The sequence below is a fragment of the Spinacia oleracea genome, chromosome 6 (assembly GCF_020520425.1).
Source record: "Spinacia oleracea cultivar Varoflay chromosome 6, BTI_SOV_V1, whole genome shotgun sequence".
NCBI classification, from domain to species: domain Eukaryota; kingdom Viridiplantae; phylum Streptophyta; class Magnoliopsida; order Caryophyllales; family Amaranthaceae; genus Spinacia; species Spinacia oleracea.
Genome location: NC_079492.1, coordinates 130785807 through 130807844, shown reverse-complemented (window position 1 = coordinate 130807844; position 22038 = coordinate 130785807). Strand labels below are relative to the sequence as shown.

General features: G+C 34.2%; 2 protein-coding genes across 2 annotated transcripts; one reads left to right on the top strand and one right to left on the bottom strand.

Moving 5' to 3' along the window:
* Nucleotides 1-9687: 9687 nt before the first annotated feature.
* On the top strand, nucleotides 9688-14548 carry LOC110788773 (putative kinase-like protein TMKL1). Its single transcript, XM_021993412.2, has 2 exons — nucleotides 9688-11258; nucleotides 13664-14548. Exons 1-2 carry the CDS (start codon nucleotides 9836-9838, stop codon nucleotides 14302-14304), a joined length of 2064 nt encoding a protein of 687 aa, XP_021849104.1. The 5' UTR covers nucleotides 9688-9835; the 3' UTR covers nucleotides 14305-14548.
* A 1292-nt stretch (nucleotides 14549-15840) lies between these two features.
* Nucleotides 15841-21453, bottom strand: LOC110788774 (probable pectate lyase 8). The gene is made up of 7 exons (XM_021993413.2): nucleotides 21255-21453; nucleotides 21120-21167; nucleotides 20120-20194; nucleotides 17197-17839; nucleotides 17011-17114; nucleotides 16783-16921; nucleotides 15841-16690 (listed from the first exon to the last, which is right to left on the bottom strand). Exons 1-7 carry the CDS (start codon nucleotides 21362-21364, stop codon nucleotides 16469-16471), a joined length of 1341 nt encoding a protein of 446 aa, XP_021849105.1. The 5' UTR covers nucleotides 21365-21453; the 3' UTR covers nucleotides 15841-16468.
* Between the last annotated feature and the right edge of the window lie 585 nt (nucleotides 21454-22038).

Sequence of the window (22038 nt, the reverse complement as noted above, 5' to 3'; positions counted from 1 at the left end):
TAACAACCTGTTAAATGAAGTTGTTTTGTGTGCTGTAGTGTCCGGTTTAGTTCACTTTATTTCTCCTGATCTGATCTGGTCTGATCTGATCTGAAATTATTTTTTTTGATCTGATCTGGTCTGGTCTGATCTGATCTGATCTGATTTGATTTTTCATAATTAAGTTTAAACAAAAATCTACATTTATTAATATATAACGACTTACGTCTAAAATAAATGTTAAATGTTATGAAATATAATATGGATGCCCATTATACCCCCATTAGTATTTCCGGAATATTCTAGGGTTCAGTCAAACCCTAACTATTGTATCCTATATATACCCAGTATTATATGGAATAATAGACACAACCCTATTCTCTCTCTTTATCTCTCCTGTTTATTCACAACACGTTATCAGCACCAAACCCTAGCCGACTGAGCGAACGAGAAATAAATAATCATCTACCATTGAGGTAAGTATTATCACTTTTCTTGTTATCAAATTAGCGACTATTTTTATTTACTGGATTTGATTAATTAAGAAACAACAAGAACTTTTGATTGTGTTTTAATTTGCCGCAAGATGAGTCGGAGACTCGTACAGTTATGTTTTCCGTTTACCGAAATTGAGAAGATGCACAACTAATTTGCCGCATGTTTGTGTATGTTCCTCACCACATACTTTTGTTTATGATTATGTTACTCCGTAATTATTTATCTCATGGCAAAAGTTTAAAGATTTTTGTTTGACTATGCACGTTACTTTGTTTATCTTTATTCCAATTTTTCTTCCAAAGTTTATGGATTATGCCGCACTATACATGACTAATACTATTAAATTGGCAAAAGTGAGATGACTAGAGTCATTGTGATCCTCTAATTGTGAATTTGGTTGAGGGACTCAATATAATATTACTGCAATTGTATTATTTTTGTCGCATTATTCGTGCTAATTATCCGTATGTCAGCTCGTGCAAATTATTTTCAGCACACGTATGATTAATTAAGAAACATGTAAATTAATCCTTTGTATTCACATTGCTTTTGTTTTGTTTTAACTAATCGAAACATATGTATCGCATGATTTGGTTAAACATAAGTTTTTTTTTTTTTTAATCAGCTAGATACAAAAGACACGAGGGTCTTAAAATTTAGTATTTTACTGTAAAAATATCCACAAGTCCTTTGTAATAATCTAAAGGAGAGGTATGACCACCAGAAAACTGTAACATTACCTAAAGTTTGATATGACTGATTAAATTTAAGACTACAAGATTTTAAGTCTGTAAGTGAATATAACTCAGTTATGTTCAGACTTACTTCACAGTTGAATTTATGTGGAAAGAAAATCATTGATGCAAAAAAAAATGATGGAGAAAACCTATTTTAACTTTCACTCAAATAAGTTGTCCTGTAGACACAATACAGTGAAAAGATATTAAGAAATATTTTGAACTTATATCTTGTCTTCTTGTGGCTGAAAAATAAATAAATTAACGAGCTATTGATTAAAAAAAAATAAAAAAATAAATAAATAAGATTCACGTCCAACTAGGTCGTGCTACATTCCCTTAAGCGAATGTGACATCCCATAATGGGAAAGAAAATACCACACAACAAAAGTGGTTGAGGACGTGGTCATGGATACGAATATGATCGAGTTTGAGGCTGAGATAGTTCTCTCAATAACTCATATCCCCACCAGAAGTGGGACAAAGATGTCAACAAACAAGAACAAGATAAAAATGATACTTGACCAATGTATGTTACCGCTATGGAGAAAAAAAAAAAAAAGAGGTATTGGTCTACTAAAACAAGTAGAATTCATAATAGAATTTTACTAGATAATATTGAAGAACTTAAATATGTGGTCTTGCCCTTCCCTGAAGAAAATTATTTATCAAGGGTGTTATATGTTGAAATGCGAATATACCATTGACTGTTGTTTACAAGTCAAAATAGGTTCACGACTTCAGTTTAGACTTTTGACCATTAAAGGCCCGCAGACCTTTTGGAGAAGTACAAGAAAATATGGCCTAGAAAACTATAATAGTTTCTAAATCTTGTTGTCAAGATACCCTACATTTCTTTCATTAAACTAGTGTGGTCCTGCAGACACGATATTTTTGAGAGAGATTTAAGCTAGAGTGTTTTTAAATAGTTATATATTAATTTTTGGTGGATGAGACAATAACGAAATCCTGAAGGAAAGTATTATGATCACGTTCAATTAGGTAAACCATTCCCAGAAGTGAATGAGAAATTGTATGACTAAAGATAGTGAAGATAATGTCAATAGTCATGATCGAGGATGTGAAAGTAAAATATAGTATAATCATGGGTGAATAAATGAGTACAAATGTAATTTCAAAATACACATATACACACCAGAAGTGAGATTGTAAATGATGAAAGCATGTGAAAGTTAATGATGAGAAAATACAAATTTTATATTTTTGGTTGGTTGTAGAGGAAAAATGAACAAATGTTTGGCCCATTACACCAAAGCATGTTGTTGAGCTTTATTAGCACCCATCAAAAGGGAATAAATTGTAGATACACATGGTGTATGAAAATATATGTCTAGTAAACATTGTAGCGCTCTCCGAACCAAATTTATACATGAATACATGCAAGGATTAGTGGGAAATAGCTCTCAACATAATAAAATTAGTAGTATATGATCAAGATTATAATACAATATGTTAAACTTGGTACAAATATTTGATTATGTCTTATTGACTCGCTCTATGAGCATGAGTAATATACTACATTCTGAAGATGTATACTTTTGTGATATGTACCAAAGTTGTAATGGATACTCTTGAAGAGTACAAGCTATCTTCCACAAGTTTTGTTTAGATTGTCTTGCCGTTATAATTGAGACACCAGTTTGTGTCGTTATATCACATCACAATATGTTCAAATTATAGTATTCTATAATTACAGTGATCACTTTGAGAAGATAACCAGCAGTTATCGAATGAAATATTTTATATGATATTATATACGCATGATGTGATAATCCAGGCCATCCGGGTTTAATAACACCCGTTATGAGAATTTGAAAATTCTTATCAAATAAAATTTTAGGTGCTGACACTCCCTCATATGTTGTATATATATTGAAGGCAGGACAAAATGATGAGTTAGAGTTGTATTTCAATCGAATAGTTATAATGAATCCATTGAGAAAATAAATACAAGAGATATTAATGATTTTGAAAAAATTGTATAATGATAGGTGATTTGAAGTTCACCATGATAGTAAGTGACCTGAAGTTCACCAGAATGATAGTAGGTGACTTGAAGATCACCAATAAGTTTACAAGTATTTTGTGATTGATTTAAGTATCATAAATAAGCATCATAAATCTCTTGATCGGGGCAATCATACGTCAGCACGAAATGAGAAAATATGAAAAGAAAAAGAAAAAAAAAAAAATACAACTGCACAGTGCATCTACTCCCCAAAAATCAATGTTGATCTCCAGAAGAGAATAAAAGTATGTAATATTTATCAAAATACACGTTGAAAAGTGTATTATTTAGTTGGTGAAATTTTTTATGCCCCATAACATATTGAAAATATTTTCCCCATAAATTTATAATATTGTTATTATTTATTTGAATTTGCTCATGATTTAACTATTCCTTATATTAGCGAGAATTCCTTTCTTTATTTGTTTGCTGTAACTACATAGATAGACCTAGACATGATCTAGAGATAGATCGGTTAGGATCTAAACATATAAGTTCTAATCTGGATATGATCTGTACAGATCGATTCTGATCTGGACATGATTTGTACAGATGAGTTCTGATCTGGACATGATCAGTTCTGATCTGGACAAGATCTGTACAATTCAGTTCTGATATGGACATGATCTGTACATATTATTTTTGATCTAGACATGATTTGTACAGATGAGTTCTGATTTGGACATGATCTGTACAATTCAGTTCTGATCTGGACATAATCTGTACAGATCAGTTCTGATCTGGATAGATCAGTTCTGCTCTGGACATGATCTATACAGATCAGTTCTGATTTGGACATGATCGGTGCAGATCAGTTCTGATCTGGTCATGATCTGTACAGATCAGTTATGATCTGGATATTATCTAATCCTATCAGTTTTGGTCTAGATATATAATTGTTCTGATCTATAAATTAAATATCAGTTCTGATATGGACATGAACTGATCATATCGTTTCTGATCTGGACTTAATGGTTTTAATTTGAATATGATGAATTTGAATGTTATGTTTATGTATTTTTATGCCTTAAGTAATACGGAGTAGATTTAATTGCAACGACAACAACATTCTTTTTTATTAAAGCAATAATAGTAATAAAATATTAAATATAATAACAATGATATAAATATATACCAATAATAATAATAATAATAATAATAATAATAATAATAATAATAATAATAATAATAATAATAATAATAATAATATGGATCCTTGGCAAATAATTTGCGATTTTTTTTATTATTATTATAATAATAATAATAATAATAATAATAATAATAATAATAATAATAATAATAATAATAATAATTTGGTCTGATATGATCTGATATGATCTGATCTGATCTGGTTTGATCTGAACTTATTTTTTCTGATCTGATCTAATCTGATCTGAACTTATTTTTTCTAATCTGATCTGATCTGATAAAATCTAAAATAAGTAATAAGGTCCTGAAATAAGGTGAACTAAACAGGGCCTTAGTTTTATTTTGTGCTATGCTGGCCCACCGCCCCATGCACGTAGTTTTTCCAACTATTGTTGTTGTGTTGTGCGGCCTAGTGTCGGACAGTGCTTGGCTACACGCCCCATGGGCCTCACTGCTCGTTATCGTTGTGGCCTAGGCCTTGCGATGGCGCGCTTGCCAACCCATCCATGCATACGGTAGGCTCTCCTCGGCTTCAAGGAATATCCGAAACCTTTAAAATGTATGTGTTTTGAGTACTATGCTTATCAATAGTGATATGAGTGAGGATTCCTTGAAATTTACTATTTATAAGGAGCAAATTTTTCAAACTTCCCTTTGTAAGCTCTAAATGTTTGTTTCCTTCGGTCTAAGATTCAAATCCTACCATCAACATTTAATTTTATGTCTTCCTTTTCTTTCTTTCTCCTTCTATCTGATGACTTGTTCCTTTAATTTTGTCCTTTTTTTCTCTTATACTCTTGAAAACTCTTCTTTTCAATAATTTAATGCGTAGATTATATATCTATATGACAAATGAAATATCGAACTCTTTCATTTTCAAGGTATTATTAGCAACCATAACATATTTACTTAACATTTGATAAATAATTTACTCTTCATCTAATTATTCAACCTATTTACTTAGTTAATTTTGCTAATGGGTTTCAATACCTTGGAGGTAGTGCGCGCAGTCCAACAACTAATTAACAAAAAAAAAAGAGCAAAGAGGGTGACCCTTAAGATATAACTTTTCCTGGTTTAGAATACTAGCTAATGCTGTTTGACCGCGCGCATAGTAAGAAAATATTGTTGAAACTATACGAATACTTATTTTATGTGATCGATCATCCAATTGATCAACGATTATCTACAAATTTCATTAGATTGAAGTTGTGTTTCAAGCCTTGTCGTATAGTAATAGTTACGCAATATAATTGGATTTAGTAAACATTTGTAATGCTACTACTTGAATCGGCATTCATCCAAACACAAATATAATTAAAAGATTAACATTCTATGTTTTTCTTTTTATAAAAATACGTAATACAAAAAGAGAAACTATCAAACATATTAATTAATACAATACGTGCACGTACTTCTTGTTAAAGAGTACGTTGCAGGTGGAAGTCGAGAAACTATAAAAGAATGAAACAGAAGGAAGGGTATTAGTGTGTAAGGGTAAATCGATCATTATACTATTCTTAAGAGAATTTGTAGTTAACTACAGGAAATTGTACCATTAACGACGGGAAATCCCGTCGCTAAAGACCAATAATCGTTGATTAAAGACGGGATTTCTTGTCACGAGCCCGTCACAAAAGGAGGTCGTCATTAATGGAAAATCCCGTCGTTAGCCCGTCGTAAAAGACATTTGCGACGGTTGTTCCCGTCTTTGTTTGGTTGTTAGCCCCGTCGCAAAAAGCTTTTGCGACGAAATTTTTGACCCATCATTATTAGGTAGTCATAAAAGATACAAATTCTTGTAGTGTTTTTTTAAAGAAGAGTCGAGGGGCAATGCAGTAAATGCACATTTCTAAGAAAAACTTCTTTCTTTTAAAAGGGTTTAGGATTACTGCGTAATATAGAATTTTTTTTTCCTAAATAAATGCTTAACATAGCTAAAAATGGAGGCATCATTATTTTACGGAGTACAAGTTATCCTTAAAAAAAAAAATTACTTTTAGCAAATGTCACAAAAATCTTTCAATTAAAAAAATGTGAAAGTGGGAAAGTGCTTAAAATTTCTTATCCTAATTTAATCCCTTTAATGGTCACTCTTATCTTTTGTTGGACCCACAAAAGATACGGAGCCCACATTTGGGAATATAACATGATTGTAAGCATTACAAGATTATAGTTAATCATATCTTGTCTCTTCCATAATCTAAATTATTGTATCCAAAGGTCACTGTATGAGATCAATGCCACGTGTAGGGTCACAAATATTGGACGCACCATTAGCAAGCATGATCTTTTGGAGTTTTGGTTTAGCCCTTTCACTTTATGAGAAAGAGAGACACTAGTACTTTGGGTGTGTTGTAAAGTAGCGGTGCCGGTAAACATTATAGTTTCGGAAACTCTATGCTTCTTCTAATGGCGGGCATGCATTTCTAATAGTTTTCCTGCCTTTACCGTGTTTTATCGCGTCGGACCGTATCATATTAGGTAATGTAAGTATCTTTCTAAAGATAGTGTTGCTTGTGTCATGACTCAATAAAATTCGGTATCATACGTGTCATACCTATCCCATTTATATGTCATTTGATGCATTTTTCATACTATCATCCAAGTTAAAGCGACTAATGGAGTACAACAAATGACATAAGAATGCTCGATAAGATCCACTTGCCTCTAATTTATATTCCATTCGTACAGCTTTTTAGGTTTGTTTTTCAAGTAGATTTTTCGTGTGAATGAGATACAAGAGCAATCAAATTATTAATCGTGTATTCGCGTTATAATTTTTTTAATGTAATAACCAATCTTCTCATCAAACAAGGAGTTTATGTGCTTTTCTTACTTTAGTCTATAGCTTTCTATAAGTCTATGACATACTCTATATGTACTAAAACTCGTAGAGCATTATCATTAATCGATCACAATGGTCAAGGGGTATCACAATGTAGTGCCAATGATAAGATTCCAAATATGGGTTAATTGGTTTATTCGAGATTCTATGAATGCTTCACTTTGCTTTTATGAGCTATAGCATGCATGAATCATAATCGATAATATACGTACTTCTTATTAAATTATTACTAGAATTGTAATGGGTTAATGAATGACCCTTTACAATTCTTTTTAATTTTCTAAGGCAATATTATTTGTGGACTTTAGAAAGGGGCGTAGAGTAAGCATGTTGTAACTAATGAACATAAATGCATGAATAGGTAAAAGAATACGATATTTTGATAAAAGAAAATGTATGTATTCTTTTAATTCCTTGTTAAACTATAAATGAAGTCATACTTCTTAGTTCTTACGTAAACACTCGTTTTATTTAGGTGTACCATGAGCATTGTGCACTCTTGGTCACCTTCAAAATTGCAACATAATATAATTATTTTCTTGTCTTCATAGACTATAACCAAGTAATTACTCTACGTCAAGTTATCTCTCATTTTTTCTCTCCCTTCTACTTAGAATGAGTAGGAATTACTGGTTCTATATGGCTATAGGTATAAAAAAAAATGGTAACCAAGTTCAGCCTCAATCACCACTGAACCAACATACAATTGATTAAAAAAAGCAGTTAAATGTTAATGCATCACTAAAAGAATTTGATATTTGCGATTTTGATCTATAATCTAAGCGAACATCTATTAACTACTCCACCTTTTGAGCATAAAAATTAAAAAAATTTGTAAATATCAAAATTACCCATATGATAACAAACAAAAAATAAAGAAAATATTAGGTAACAATATATCTTAATATTTTGAAACCTAAATTTCAAATCGACACATCTACAACTCATATTACACTATCAATGTGACAACAAATTAAAACAACAAACAAACAATTTACTCCACTAGTTCATATTCAACTGCAACACTTTCTTGAACGAGCTTTCTTTAATAAGTGTAACACTTATATTTTTAGCATCTTTCTTTAATATTTTATTTTTTATTTCTACTTTGACTTACCAACTTGCAAATATTTTAAATTTTCTACTCTCATTCCATGATTTAAATCATACTCCGTACTTCGTAAGAAGTATTGAGTACTCCCTCTGTCCCGGAGTACTCGTACCATTTTGACTTTATGCGCTATTCATATAATTTACTTTGACATATTTTATTTTTAATATACGAAAATAAATATTAGGACTTTCTTCGATTTTTAATACTCGCAATGTTTGTCACTTTTACGCATGTCAATGCACAACTTTGATAATTAATATCTTTAATTCTCTTGAAGCAAAAATTACAAAAAATTGATATTTTGGAAGTACACATTGAGACAAATCCAACAAGATCTTATATGATTATATTTTATCTTACTTATAAATAACCAATAATAGTCAAAGTAGAATATGTAAATAGTGTAAAAAGTCCAAACGTTACGAGTATTAAAAATCGAAAGAAGTATATAATGAAGTATATTGTTGGCTTCATCTTAATATATACTTCCTCTCTTCTTTTTTATATGACACGATTATTTAGGCACGTTTGCCAATGCACGATTTCGAACACTAATATCTTCAATTATAGATACGAAAAAATTATAAAAAGTTGATATTTAAAAAATATTTATTGAGACGAATTTAATAAGATCCAACACGACTATATTTTTTCTTAAGTATAAATCATAAAACGAAGTCAAATGAGCATTTGTGAATAGTGTCAAAACTCAATTGTGCTATGTACTCCCTCCGTCCCGGAATACTTGAAACGCTTTCCTTATCGGGCCGTCCCGGATTACTTGAAACGCTTCTAAAAATGGAAACTTTACATAATATTTTATTATTTTCTCACCTTACCTAAGGGCCCACCAACAACCCTACTACCCCAAATAAACATTAAAAAATTCACGACCCCCACCACATCCCACTATCTATATTAAAAAAAATACCCCACACTAACTCCCTTTCAATTAAATAAGAAGTCAATTATAATGAATTAAACTCCGTGCCGGTCAAACGGTTTCAAGTATTTCGGGACGGAGGGAGTAAATAAGAATGGAGGAAGTACTTTTCAAAATATTAATACTTTGTATTTTATAAGTTTTTATAATGTGTAGTTAAATTTTGTGTTTTCTCAAGCGTTGTGCTTGTTAAAAAAAATGCATGGAGTAAGACTGTAAGACAATACATGGAAAAGAAAAATGGGGCAAATATAATGAGATGTATGGACATGACTGAGTAGGTAATAGGTTAGTCAAAGGATGGTTTCAAATTCTGATTTTGGCCATCAAATCAAATAAGTAATGCAAACAAAATCATACTCCCAACAGCAAAAATAAAAAAAAGGACACCAAAAATTTCAATCACAATGTCCCAACAGTCAAAACTCAAAACCCCCCTTTTCTCAGCTTTCCCCAAAAAGCAAAAACCCCTCCACACTCCCACTCTCACTTCCTCTGCACTCCAACATTTCTCAAACCTCTCTCTCCAACAACAACAATGGCACCCCCTTTTAAACCCTTCTTCTTCTTTTTCCTTTTCTCTGTCCTCTGTTTTTCAACACTCTGTTCTTCATCTTCTTCTTCTTCTTCTTCCTCCAACAATGGCGTTTCTGGTTCAGTTTCATCTTCACCTTCAGATGTAGACCTTCTCCTGTACAAAATCAAACCCACATTACAAGGCAACACAGAAAGCCTCTTACTTTCTTCATGGAACTCAACTATTCCCCTTTGTCAATGGCGTGGCCTCAAATGGGTTTTCTCAAATGGAACTTCTTTAGCCTGTGATACTCTCTCTTCCCCTCAATGGTCTAGTCTTTCTCTCTTCAAAGACCCTTCTCTTCACCTTCTCTCTCTCCATCTTCCCTCTGCTAATCTTTCAGGTTCAATTCCTCGTGAGCTTGGTGAGCTCTCTGCTCTTCAAACCCTCTATTTGAGTGTCAATTCGTTGTCTTTAGGGGTGCCATTGGAGCTTGGGTATAGCTCCTCGCTTACTGATGTTGATTTGGGTCAGAATTTGCTTTCTGGGTCATTGTCTGCTTCAATTTGGAACCTCTGTGACCGCCTTCAATCGCTTCGGCTACATGGTAACTCTCTCTCTGGCTCTCTTCCTGCACCTGGTGTGCCTAACTCTACTTGTGATAGTTTGAAGGTTCTTGATTTAGGGGATAATAAGTTTTCTGGGTTGTTTCCTGATTTTGTAACTAGGTTTAGGAATATTGAGGTTCTTGATCTTAGTCATAATTTGTTTACTGGGGTGATTCCTGATGGTTTAGCTCAGATAAAGCTTGATCAACTGAATTTGTCTTATAATAATTTTAGTGGGTTGTTGCCAAATTTTGGGGGGAGTAAGTTTGGGGCTGAAGCTTTTTTAGGGAACAATCCTAGGTTATGTGGGTACCCTTTGGGGGGTTGTAATGGAGGGACTAATATGACCCCCGGCGCGATTGCTGGTCTAGTGATTGGTTTGATGACTGGTTCTGTGGTGGCTGTGTCTGTGTTGATTGGGTATTTGCAAAATAGGAGGAGGAAGAATAGGGGACAGAATGAGGATGATGAATTGGAGGAATGTGAAGAGGATGATACTCTTGGTGAGACTGGTGAAGCAAAGCTTGTTGTGTTTCAAGGTGGTGAGAATTTGACACTGGATGATGTGTTGAATGCTACTGGACAGGTTATTGAGAAGACGAGTTATGGAACGTCTTATAAGGCAAAGCTTGCGGATGGAGGGACTATCGCGTTGAGGTTATTGAGGGAAGGTTGTTGTAAGGATAGAAGTTCTTGCTTGCCTGTTGTAAGGCAGTTGGGTCGTATTCGACATGAGAATTTGGATCCCTTGAGAGCTTTCTATCAAGGGAAAAGAGGAGAGAAGTTGCTCATTTACGATTATGTTCCTACCAGAACTCTCTTTGAGCTTTTGCATGGTAAGTGTCACTTTCATGTTTTATTTTCTGTATGTTTTGTCTATTCATAGGAATATACTTATTCATGTATGTGAACTATGAAACATGAATCCCAAAAAAAACCTTAAATTGTTCGACTATTAGCTTTGAATACAGATGGAACTATAAATTTGCACCTTTCATGACTCATATGTTTTAAGGCTACAAAGTGAAAATCTAATTACATGTTTTAACTTGCATTTAAATTGAATAGATTGCTGAGAAGTAACTTAAATGAATGGGCAAGTTTTCAAGGAGTATTGTTCCTCACTCACATTGGCTAAAAATGATTCCTTAATGCTTCGATGTGATTGAATTTCTTCTGATGAGTTGAAAGAGGTCTTTAGCGTTAATGTAGAAATGCAGACACGTAGAAGGAAGTATTGGATACAGTATTGGTTATGTCTGGTGTTTAAATCCCTAAGAAGTCTATGCTCTTAAATAGATTGGAAAGGATCATCATAGTCTGAATTGCTTGAATTTGTTTCGGAGTATTAAGAAGTGAGATTGAATAATTTTAGGCTTTAATCAGATGGGCCATATGGTATTTCCATGTGCTGGACATGCTATCAATTTTTTAGATATGTAATACTGACACTAGTATTAAGGATGTGTTACTGAGTACTGAGTAGAATTTCAAGAACGATGGGGTAATTAAGATAGAAATATGATTATGCCGAATATAATGTCTATTAAGTTGTTGGCCATTTGCTCATGTTATGTCACCCCATACTGCGTCCTTCAAATTTTGGTCCAACTTAAGAGTTGTACTCATTGAGGTTTCAATTGAATTTTGGGGCTGAGTGTTCAAATAAAGATGGGAGTTCAGGCTAAGTGTGTCTTGGGCTTTTAATTTGGACTACATAGGAGTTTTAAGGCATGATAATGGTTCTATATAGTGAGCTCTTAAAAGCTTGGAGCTGACTAGCTGAGTGCAATTGCTAGTTGTGTATATATGATATAAATTGATAACACCGTAAAGTGATATTTTTGTTGAGTCGTAGCTGCTTAACTTGGAGTATGATTGTGTTGAGCCTTTATTAATATATGGAAGTTGCATTCGAGTCAGAATATCTTGCTTAGCTTGCTTAGCAGAAGCTTGATTTACTTATGGGCCGAGCCAAAAATATTGAAACCCATGGTAAATAAGAAAATGTCATGGTCATGCCGTGGCCTGGCTCAGGCCAGGATACAGTAGGACTGGTTCTTATTGTGGACGGTCAGAGAAATCATGATTGTCGTGTTTAACCAAATTTGAGAACCACTGGCCGTTGACCACCTGAAAGAATTTTCCTATCCTTCGGAGAACTAGAAGCCTAGGAAATTATTATTTTCTCTGAGCTTTCCTTTTTGACTGTGCACATGAAGTGTAATTATATACTTCGTATTTATATTTACCTTCGTGCCTAACATGTTGTTCGGGATTAGATTCTTATGCAGTTATGCCTCTAAGAAAATATCAATTGACCAAAAATGGGATCTTAACAATGCTATATGATTTCTTCTTTGGATCCGAAATCTTGCATGGTTGCACCTCATAATTTGGTTTTATATGGATTACATGGTTTGATGTTAGTTGTTCTATATGAATATGATGGCAATTTTTTTGTACTGTGTGAGCTTTACCTTCCATTTCCTTCAGAAGTAATACTGTGTCATATGTTAACCAAGCTCTTCGTTTCCCCTCCAATGCCAAATACTCAGCACTCTAATATGCTCATAGATACTTGCGACTTCTTTTTGAAAAAGAGTTTCCGTGAATACATCTAAAATGACAGTTTCCATGAACACGTACTAAAATGACAGGTTTCCATGAACACGTACCCTTGCAGAATAGCCAAGTCTAAGATAAGATGGACTGTGTCCACTCCATAGCCTAACTTCTATTGCATGTCTTCACTAAAACTTAGAAGGAAAGCAATTTTGAAAATGTCGGTTAACCTAGGCTGACAAGTCAGGATGTTTTGTAGTAGTCTCTCCTAAAACAGGAAACTGCAGATTGCAGATCATAGCTCTTGGGCAGGCTCTTTGTATGCCAACCCCCTTATGAGCAAACTAGGAAACATAGGATTAAATCATGAGAGAATAATCCAACAGCCAATGTCTGAATACTTCAGTATTGATTTTCTTGGAAATGCCACCTTCATCATAGTCTTCATCACTATTTATAGCATTGGCAGCAAAAAGGCTGTCGAATATGTTTTTGTGGATGCAATCTGTAAATAGTGTTTTGGTGCAAATAATTTGTGATCTTACGACGTCAAGTCAAAACTTTAAACTATACTCCGTAGTTACTTTACTATGGTTATAGATTATTCACTATTCTACGTAGTAGTATTTTATGACTTATTGTAATTCTGACTGAATTCTGAAATTTGTTGAACCAGAACCTAAGCCAGGGAAGCCAGTGTTAAACTGGGCTCGTCGCCACAAAATTGCACTTGGTATAGCCAGAGGACTATCTTATCTTCATACAGGCCTAGAGACAACGATGACTCATGGGAACGTGAAATGCAAGAATGTACTTATCGATGATTTCTTTGTAGCAAGACTTACTGAAATTGGAGTAGACAAGCTGGTGATTCCTGATGTAGCTGATGAAATGTTGTCTCAACTAAAGGCAGACGGGTACAAGGCTCCCGAACTTCAAAAGATGAGTAAATGCAATCCAAGGAGTGATGTCTATGCATTTGGTATATTGTTGCTTGAGATTTTGATAGGGAAAAAACCTGACAAAAATTCCCGAAGTGGAGATTACATGGATTTACCATCAATGGTAAAAACAGCTGTTTTGGAGGAGACAACGATGGAGGTTTTCGACGTTGAGGTGTTGAAGGGGATAAGAAGTCCCATGGAAGACGGATTGGTTCATGCATTGAAGCTTGCGATGGGTTGCTGTGCGCCAGTGGATTCTGCTAGACCAACAATGGAGGAAGTTTTGAAGCAGTTGGAGGAGAATAGACCGAGAAATAGGTCTGCTCTATATAGCCCTACTGAAACTAGAAGTGGGACAGGTACTCCCTTTTGATCTTTATCATGTTTTTGTTAGATTCAGAAGTAAAACCTGTCTCTAGGAACAAATCTCGTTTAAATTGATACGATTTTCTGTGCATGTAATTTGTGGCAGATGTAGTGGAATCATGCACAGTGATTCATTATCTGTTCTAGGTATCTCATCTAATTTTCTATATTACGATATAGTTGTGTTAAAATGAACAGATTTGTTACACATTTACCAAGTATTAATGACGGCTTCAGGGTGATTTTCTCCAGTTCTGAGTTGCTAGCACGTATACATTCCTTTCATTCTGAATGCATTTTGAATTGTTAAACTTTAAAGATTATCAAAAATGTTCAAAATAAGAATGGTGTGTTCTAGTACTTTCCTTTCGATTGGTTTGATGATACTCTGTGGATCGAGTTTAGCAAGATGTCGATATCAGCGGGTTATATACCTTTCGTTGTGTTCTTTCCTCCGAAGATAGAAAGTACATAACTGATGGCAACAGATAATCAGGAAACCCACATTCATATGTTATACAGTGAGAGTTTCTGATGCTCAACAGACAACAGGTAGTTTGTTAGTTAATGTCAGTTGTTCATAACCTCATACTCCTTGTCCTTGGTAGTTTGGTGAAGTACATGTTTAGGCATCTTGTTAGTTCATGTCACAGGCCTCACAGCCCGTGGGGTTTGTCCATATCCAAAGAGTGAAGGGCCTAATTTGAACACTATTTACTTGTTTGTATTTATTGTTTTAGTCGGCTATTAATATTATAAAATGTTTGGTAAAATCAGTTAATTTTTGTTATATGAAAAAGGTGGGTTTTTGGCTGTTTAACAACGTAAACAAGGCCCTCTTCTGTTCGACCTATTTTGACTTATTTCAGACAAAATAAGTTCATATAAGTTTAGTTAAGTTCAGATAATATAAGTTTAACAAAAATAAGTTTTTTTCAGACATTTTCACACACAAATAAGTTTATTTCAGATAAGATAAGTTCAGATAAGTTCAGTTAAATTCAAATAAATTCAAATAATATAAGTTTAGTCAAGATAAGTCTAAGAACGGAGCCAAAGTTAATACCCAAAAGCTGAAAGTTAATTGAAAAAGCTAGAGAAAACTCGTACGAAAACAACACCAAAGTGTCATAATTTGAGACGATAGTCTCTCTACCTACAAGGCTACAACGAATTGAAGTTTGAAATACTTGATTTAATTGAAATGACGGCTATAATTGAAGTCTTAAATTGAACTTGGTAATGGTGGGTCTTAGTTAATTAAATTTGTTTTGCTGGTCTGAAACTTAACACATGTCCAATGCCATAAAAAGTTCTACTCTCTCACATGCTGACTGAATTGGTGGGCTTGAATTTGTATGCTAATTAAGTCCTTAATTAATAATGTAATACTAAATAAATTAAATTTAGACCCAAACATTTTAAATAAGGAAGATTTTAAAGCAGACAAAAACTAATGAACAACAGATGATGTCTGAGGTATGTGTACAATAGTCGATAGGTATTGATCCGAATTTGGAATGAACAAGAGAACAGAAGTAAAATTATAGAATAAACCAAAAATCTTAATTGCTGAATATAACTTGTAATAATGTTCCACAATTATGGTTACAATCAATCACCAATTCCTTGTTTTTGAAAATGTTTTCATCCTGTCTATTTCAATTTCTTTTAATCTGAAACTAAGTAAATGAAGCAACTTGAGTGACTGACAGAATCACTAACAAGCTGCAACAGAAAAATTGAGAAGCAATGTTTTATAATTGGGAGAAAATGAGCAATAGGACAGTTCAGAAGAGGTGGTAGAATACAACTTAGGAAATGAACAACACTTCCAGAATCGCCCCATTTACGGTTTCATAAAACAAAACCTTTACATATGGGGAGCAAGACGGAGGTTGAGCGATCACAAGGATAGTGTGTTTGACAATCGGTGTAGTGGTGTACATGGTGATGGTGGTAAGGCAAATGTAAAATATACACTATAATCAATTTACTTGTCGTACCAAGGGTGAAATCTGGGTAGTAGAAAAGCTTAGAAGCTGATAAAGGAATGAAATTGAAATGGGCAACTTTTTTTGGTTTTTTGTTGTTGTTTTTCTTTGTAAAGTTTTGATTTTAGCAATTGGGTGTTCTGTTTTAGTTTGGATAGAAATTGTGGGTAAATGGGGCTAGCAAGATCTACCACGACGACAAGTGAGAACACCGGCACCTGAAGTCAGAGTTGATACAAGGCTCGAAGGCTTGGCTGCCAAGCTGGAGGCTCTTGCATAGCTAGCACCAGCTCCTGATCCTGATGGTGTGAAAAAGGCACCATTTAGAAGTAGATCTCCTTCTGATCTCCAATTCCAGTGCTTCCAATTTCCTTGATTTGTTTCCACCCTCTTCGTCACCTATTAAGAACACAGAAATGTCGCCAAATTCAGAGACAAGAACTGAAGAACATAACCTTTTTCCTAATATGATGATTCTTAGTTATATATACCTCTTTGGCAAAAGGGTTGGATGGGGCAAGGTATCTATTCCCTTGACTGTTAATGGTAGGATCTGCACTTCCTCCAATGGCATACATTTCCCAGTGGGTGTAGTCATTATTCACAACATGGAAATGCCCATGTCTACACCTGTATTTTGAGTTTAGTTGCAGTTAGTTACGAAACTAATCCCAGTAAAGAGAAAGAGAAAGAGAAAGAGATCAAGGGAGGGAAACTACCTCGGCATCCTCTGCATAAGACCTTCTCCAAAGTGGTTGTAGGCAATGGTGACCTGCATTATCTTATCCTTTGTGTACGAGTCACTGTGACCCAGCAACATCACCTGTTTTTGGTCAAAAGGGTCAGAAGAAAACTCCATAAATAAAACCTGGATAATATATAAGCAGAATGTGATTGATGTTTACCTCATTGTGGTGAGTGAAATAATTGTTAGAAACGGTAATGGCAGTGGATGCAATGACTGCATCAATGAGCCCATCCGCGCAATTAGCAAGGGAGTTGTGATCAATCCATATATGACTTGCTCCAAAGATGGAAATCCCATCACCGTCAGCCATGCCTCTAAACCCATAATGAGAAGGGGAATTTCTCACCATTGCATTCCCAGTTGGCTTGCAGTCATGGATATGAATACCATGGATAATAATATTGGTGATGAACTGAATGGTAATACAAGCTCCATTAGCAATATGGACATTCGCACCTCTTCCATCAATGGTCTTAAAACTGTTCATAATGAGCTCCTCCTTCAAAGTGATCACCATATCCCTCTGAAAAACAATCCAAAGTGGCTCCTCTTGGATGACAGCATGACGGAGAGTCCCAGGCTTTGGGTTCACAGCGTCATGGTCAGTAGGATCAGTAACCACGTAAAACCTCCCATCACGGCCACCAACAGCATTGCGGCCAAACCCAATAGCACAATCAGCAAGCCTCTTTCGGTTATTGTGCCAGTTACGATCACACCTCCAACAGTCATCAATTGGGTTCCCTGTTCCACATGAGAAGTATCCCAGGTTTCTCCTAGCTGTGCTGTTGCTAATGCTCCTGAAAATTAATTAAATGTTAAACTCAACCAAATTATCCGATAATCATTATCACATTTACTATTTAGGATTAGGAAGTCTGCACTTTACAAAATCAGACTGTCATGTGACCAACATGTGCAGGGTGTGAACTGTGAAAGTGTGATGGTCATACAGAATGGATGAAATACGGACTCATACGGAGAAAAAGCAGGGGTCAGTGGAATTTATTGCTACACCCTTCTTTGCGGTGTTGCGTTCAAGAGTAAATTTAGTAACAAGGGTATATGACATTAATTAGGAATGTGACTTATTACTCCTAGTAGCTTAAATCAAAGATGTGGTGTGTCGGTGAGACTAACTAATTCTACGATAGATACTTGTAACCAGCTAACAGAAGCCTTCTTCTCATATTAAATGTGGTCATGGGTGGTCTCACTTTATATCTACCAAGATTTTGCCAGTTTTTTTATCTACAGGGTGGGTTTTGTCCATAATCAAATGCTCAAGACATATACAAGTTGTTTAACGCAAATTAGATCATGGACACATGTGCACGATGTTCACAGTGTAGACGTTGCCACTACAAATACAATTGCATTGTTATTACTTATTAGTACGAAGTTTTATTTTTTATTTTTTAAGGTACGCGGTGAGCACCATGGAGCTTCTATCTTAGAAGTCTAGGCCGAGGGGTGAGATGACTCGAACCTGACACCAAGTAGATGGAGGGCAAAGTGTCTTACTAGTTAGTAGTTGGGTTTTATTGAGTTTGCCATTTACCAATAACCCTTTTACTTACAATCAGATGGCGGAACGCATCTAACTATATACTCGAAACTCGGTATAACTAAAATATATGACCAAACTCAAGGCATGGTTTGAATGTGTTTGGTCTGTGTTTTTGGTATCCATCCTCATCAGCAATTCACCATAGTTATTGCTACTTTCCTCCAAATTTTTGGTAAAAGCGGAATTTATGGAGCTCACAACGTTTAAATGGATGGATTAATACAAAATTATAGACTTTATATTTCAAAATGTGTACACAAAATAAAACGGAAAGAGTATATACACAAAAGATATCTTTTTCATGAACTAAGACTATCCAATATATCATTGTTTTCTTTTGACTGAGAATCATGAAAGAATTTCCCCAAGTAAGGCTTTTGCTTCTGATTGGATCTTGGGTTTGCCAATGCCAACATATGACTATATGAGCAAGAAAAATCGCCTGAAAAAAGGGCTTAAAGATCTTCCAAATCATGTGAATATGTGACCAGTACTGGAGAATATTTGGAGCAGAGATGGAGGATTAGGATTCCTGTATACTTCCACTTGGTCAAAGAAACATCTTTTATGGATTTTGGGACGAGTTTGTCAGTTATAGCTCTAAGGATAATGACCACGAACTAATAACATATTAACCGGTGTAATTTACGACATAATAACGTGTTAATCGGTGATATTTTTAAAAAATTACCTGGGAGACCCATCTTAATTAGTTATTAACCACAGTCAAATCCCTTTATTATTTTGTTTAAGCTCCACGCTTACAAAAGTATACAACAAGTAATTTAAAGATAGGATTGAATGAAGAGTTCCTATCATGGGTACATATAATGTGATAGAGTATTAAAAATATGAGGAAAAAGACATGAGAAATTAAATGAGTATGCCCGGATCTTGTGGCAGAGGCATGTGGGTTTACCAATCAAACATAACATCCGGTTTTCCTAATAACATGGGAGGGGCTAAATCCCATAAAAAAGGCACCATATTATATCATTATACACAAAATATAGTACAGAGTAGTATTTATCTTCTTAATTACTCAAAGAACCTAGTAAACATATTTAATTACTACTACCAAACAAGAGCTCACTAAGCACTACTGACAGGTACTAACCTATGGGACTTTGCCTATTGATTAAAATTAAAACTGATGGTTTATATAGGATAGAGGTTCAAATTTTCCTCCTATTTTGTGACTTATATTGGTCTTATGGCTCATTCGTATAATAAAAATATTAAAGGGTATTAATACTAATGTTCTCGTAACGAGACAACTAAATTTCAACATAAGAGTATTAATGACAAGTGAAATCTCATTGTGACTACCGTCAATCGTGGCACAATTGAAGAAGAAAGTGACATTATACTAGTTTGACATCCATGTTGGAAAGTGGAGGAAGAATTTAACAAGATTTGAAGTGGGTGAGATTTCTGGTGGTGAGCATTAAAGGGGTGGTGCATTCCCCTTTTTTAACTTTTAATTAATTAAATAAGATGGAACTTTTACCTTTGGACCATAGACATAATCTCTTCAGGTTGTTCAACTGCAGCTTGCTCATTTCTCTTTTCAGCTTCTTTGATCCTGGAATCAGCATTTCATTGACCAAAAATATATGAGATTGATTCACTTAATTTCAACCAGAAAAAGAAAAGAGAGGTGCAGTAATGTTTGGATTTAATCCGTTCAACTGTTTTTCTTATGAGGTCAAAATCAATACATTCAATGAAAATCTAGGACGTGTAATTCCAAGATTTCGAATATCGCATTGTTATTATGTTTGCCATAAACAATTAAGGATTTAACGTATTAAAGAATACTACTCCGTATATGTTTTGCAACGTACGGAATACTACCAAATCCGTAGTTTTTTTTTTAACTTTAAAAGAAATCTCTATCGTACGATCAACTTTGGTGTGTTTGATTATTTGGTTCCGATATTTGAATAATTGACTTGAATTTGACAAAATATATATAGTCACTACCTTCACTAATGTAGATTGATTATATATCCTAAATTATAGGGACTAATAAATCATACTACCAAAGATTTAGGTGCATTATTAATAGTATCCCAAAAATTCAGCATACAAAGATACTTATGAGTCATGATCACCTATTTTGACATTATTTTTTAATAAAATGATTTACCAGTATTAACAGAACCGCAGTACAGTCGACTAGAATAACAATCAAATCGCATGACGTCGTCGTTTAATGATCTCATTTTATCTGAAATATCAAAATAGCCCTTCATTTCATAGCTGAAAAAAGCCTACTTGAAGGGCATACCATGGGAAACCACTAATTGGTGAAAACACTCTCGAAAACAGAGCAACATACTGCAATGCTCAACTTTTCTCGATCAAAAAAATCAAACAATTTGCTTTAATTTTTACATTTTGAATCACAAATTAAATATTCGGATCTCAAATTTAATCGATAAAATTACAATTTTATTCTTCAAAAATTAAAAACAAATAAAAATTGATAGTAACGACGAACTAACCTATCCGCCATTGATGAATTCATCAAGCTTTTCAGCTGTTCTTCAACCCTAAAAACACCAGAAATTCAATTAAAAATCTTAACCTTAAAAAATTCAATGATTCCGACGCAATGTAGCTTAAATCATTGAGATTACCTCAAAGTTACTTCGTCTTCGGACAATCGGCCATTGACGACAACGCATAAGAAGCACGCCGAAATCAAGAATGTGAACAGAGCAAAGTTTCTCAGAGAAATTTCCGCCATTACTGTAATTCTCTCTCCAGTTTATTTCTCTCTCCGGAAATTTGGGAGTAGAAGAAATTTGGGAGACGAGGAGAGTGAAAGGAAAATGACGAAGGTAGGCGGGTTTTTATAACGAAAAGGTGGAGCCTAACATGCCCTTTTTATTTACCTTTTTTTGTTTTACAATAAATAATTAATTAAATAAACAGAACAAAAAAAATGGAATTTGGAAGATTTGGTTTAAATATTTGGACTTTTAGGAGTACTGTAACTAATAACGGAGTTTCCTCAAAAAAAAAAAGAACAACTAATAACGGAGTTAACAACTAAAAGCTACGAGTAATATTTTTCAATATTGGTATCTAACTGCCACTAACTGAACTTTACGACTCCTAAGGAGTAGATTGTGTGAAGAATTGTGGAGAGATTCTACATTTGTACTCCAATCACTCCCTCTTTTATGGGACAGGTAAATAAGGATATTTTTTTAATATTTCGTACTCCATTCTTGATTTTGAATGAAATTGAGTCATACTCATTTATACATGGTGCCCTAAAAATAACTTATCAATAGGGAGAAAACTCTTTACAAAGTATAAGTCAAATGGCTAAAATATTTGATTTTTGAAAAGCTATGTGAATGCATTATGTACGAAAATGTCTTTGTGTTGGATTTTGTTGGTGATGTACATGTG

Coding starts and splice junctions, on each gene's coding strand:
- LOC110788773 (XM_021993412.2), top strand. CDS start 9,836: ATGGCACCCCCTTTTAAACCCTTCTTCTTCTTTTTCCTTTTCTCTGTC. Junction 11,259..13,663: donor TCTCTTTGAGCTTTTGCATG/GTAAGTGTCACT, acceptor TTGTTGAACCAG/AACCTAAGCCAGGGAAGCCA.
- LOC110788774 (XM_021993413.2), bottom strand. CDS start 21,364: ATGGCGGAAATTTCTCTGAGAAACTTTGCTCTGTTCACATTCTTGATT. Junction 21,168..21,254: donor GAAGACGAAGTAACTTTGAG/GTAATCTCAATG, acceptor TGGTGTTTTTAG/GGTTGAAGAACAGCTGAAAA. Junction 20,195..21,119: donor AATTCATCAATGGCGGATAG/GTTAGTTCGTCG, acceptor TGCTGATTCCAG/GATCAAAGAAGCTGAAAAGA.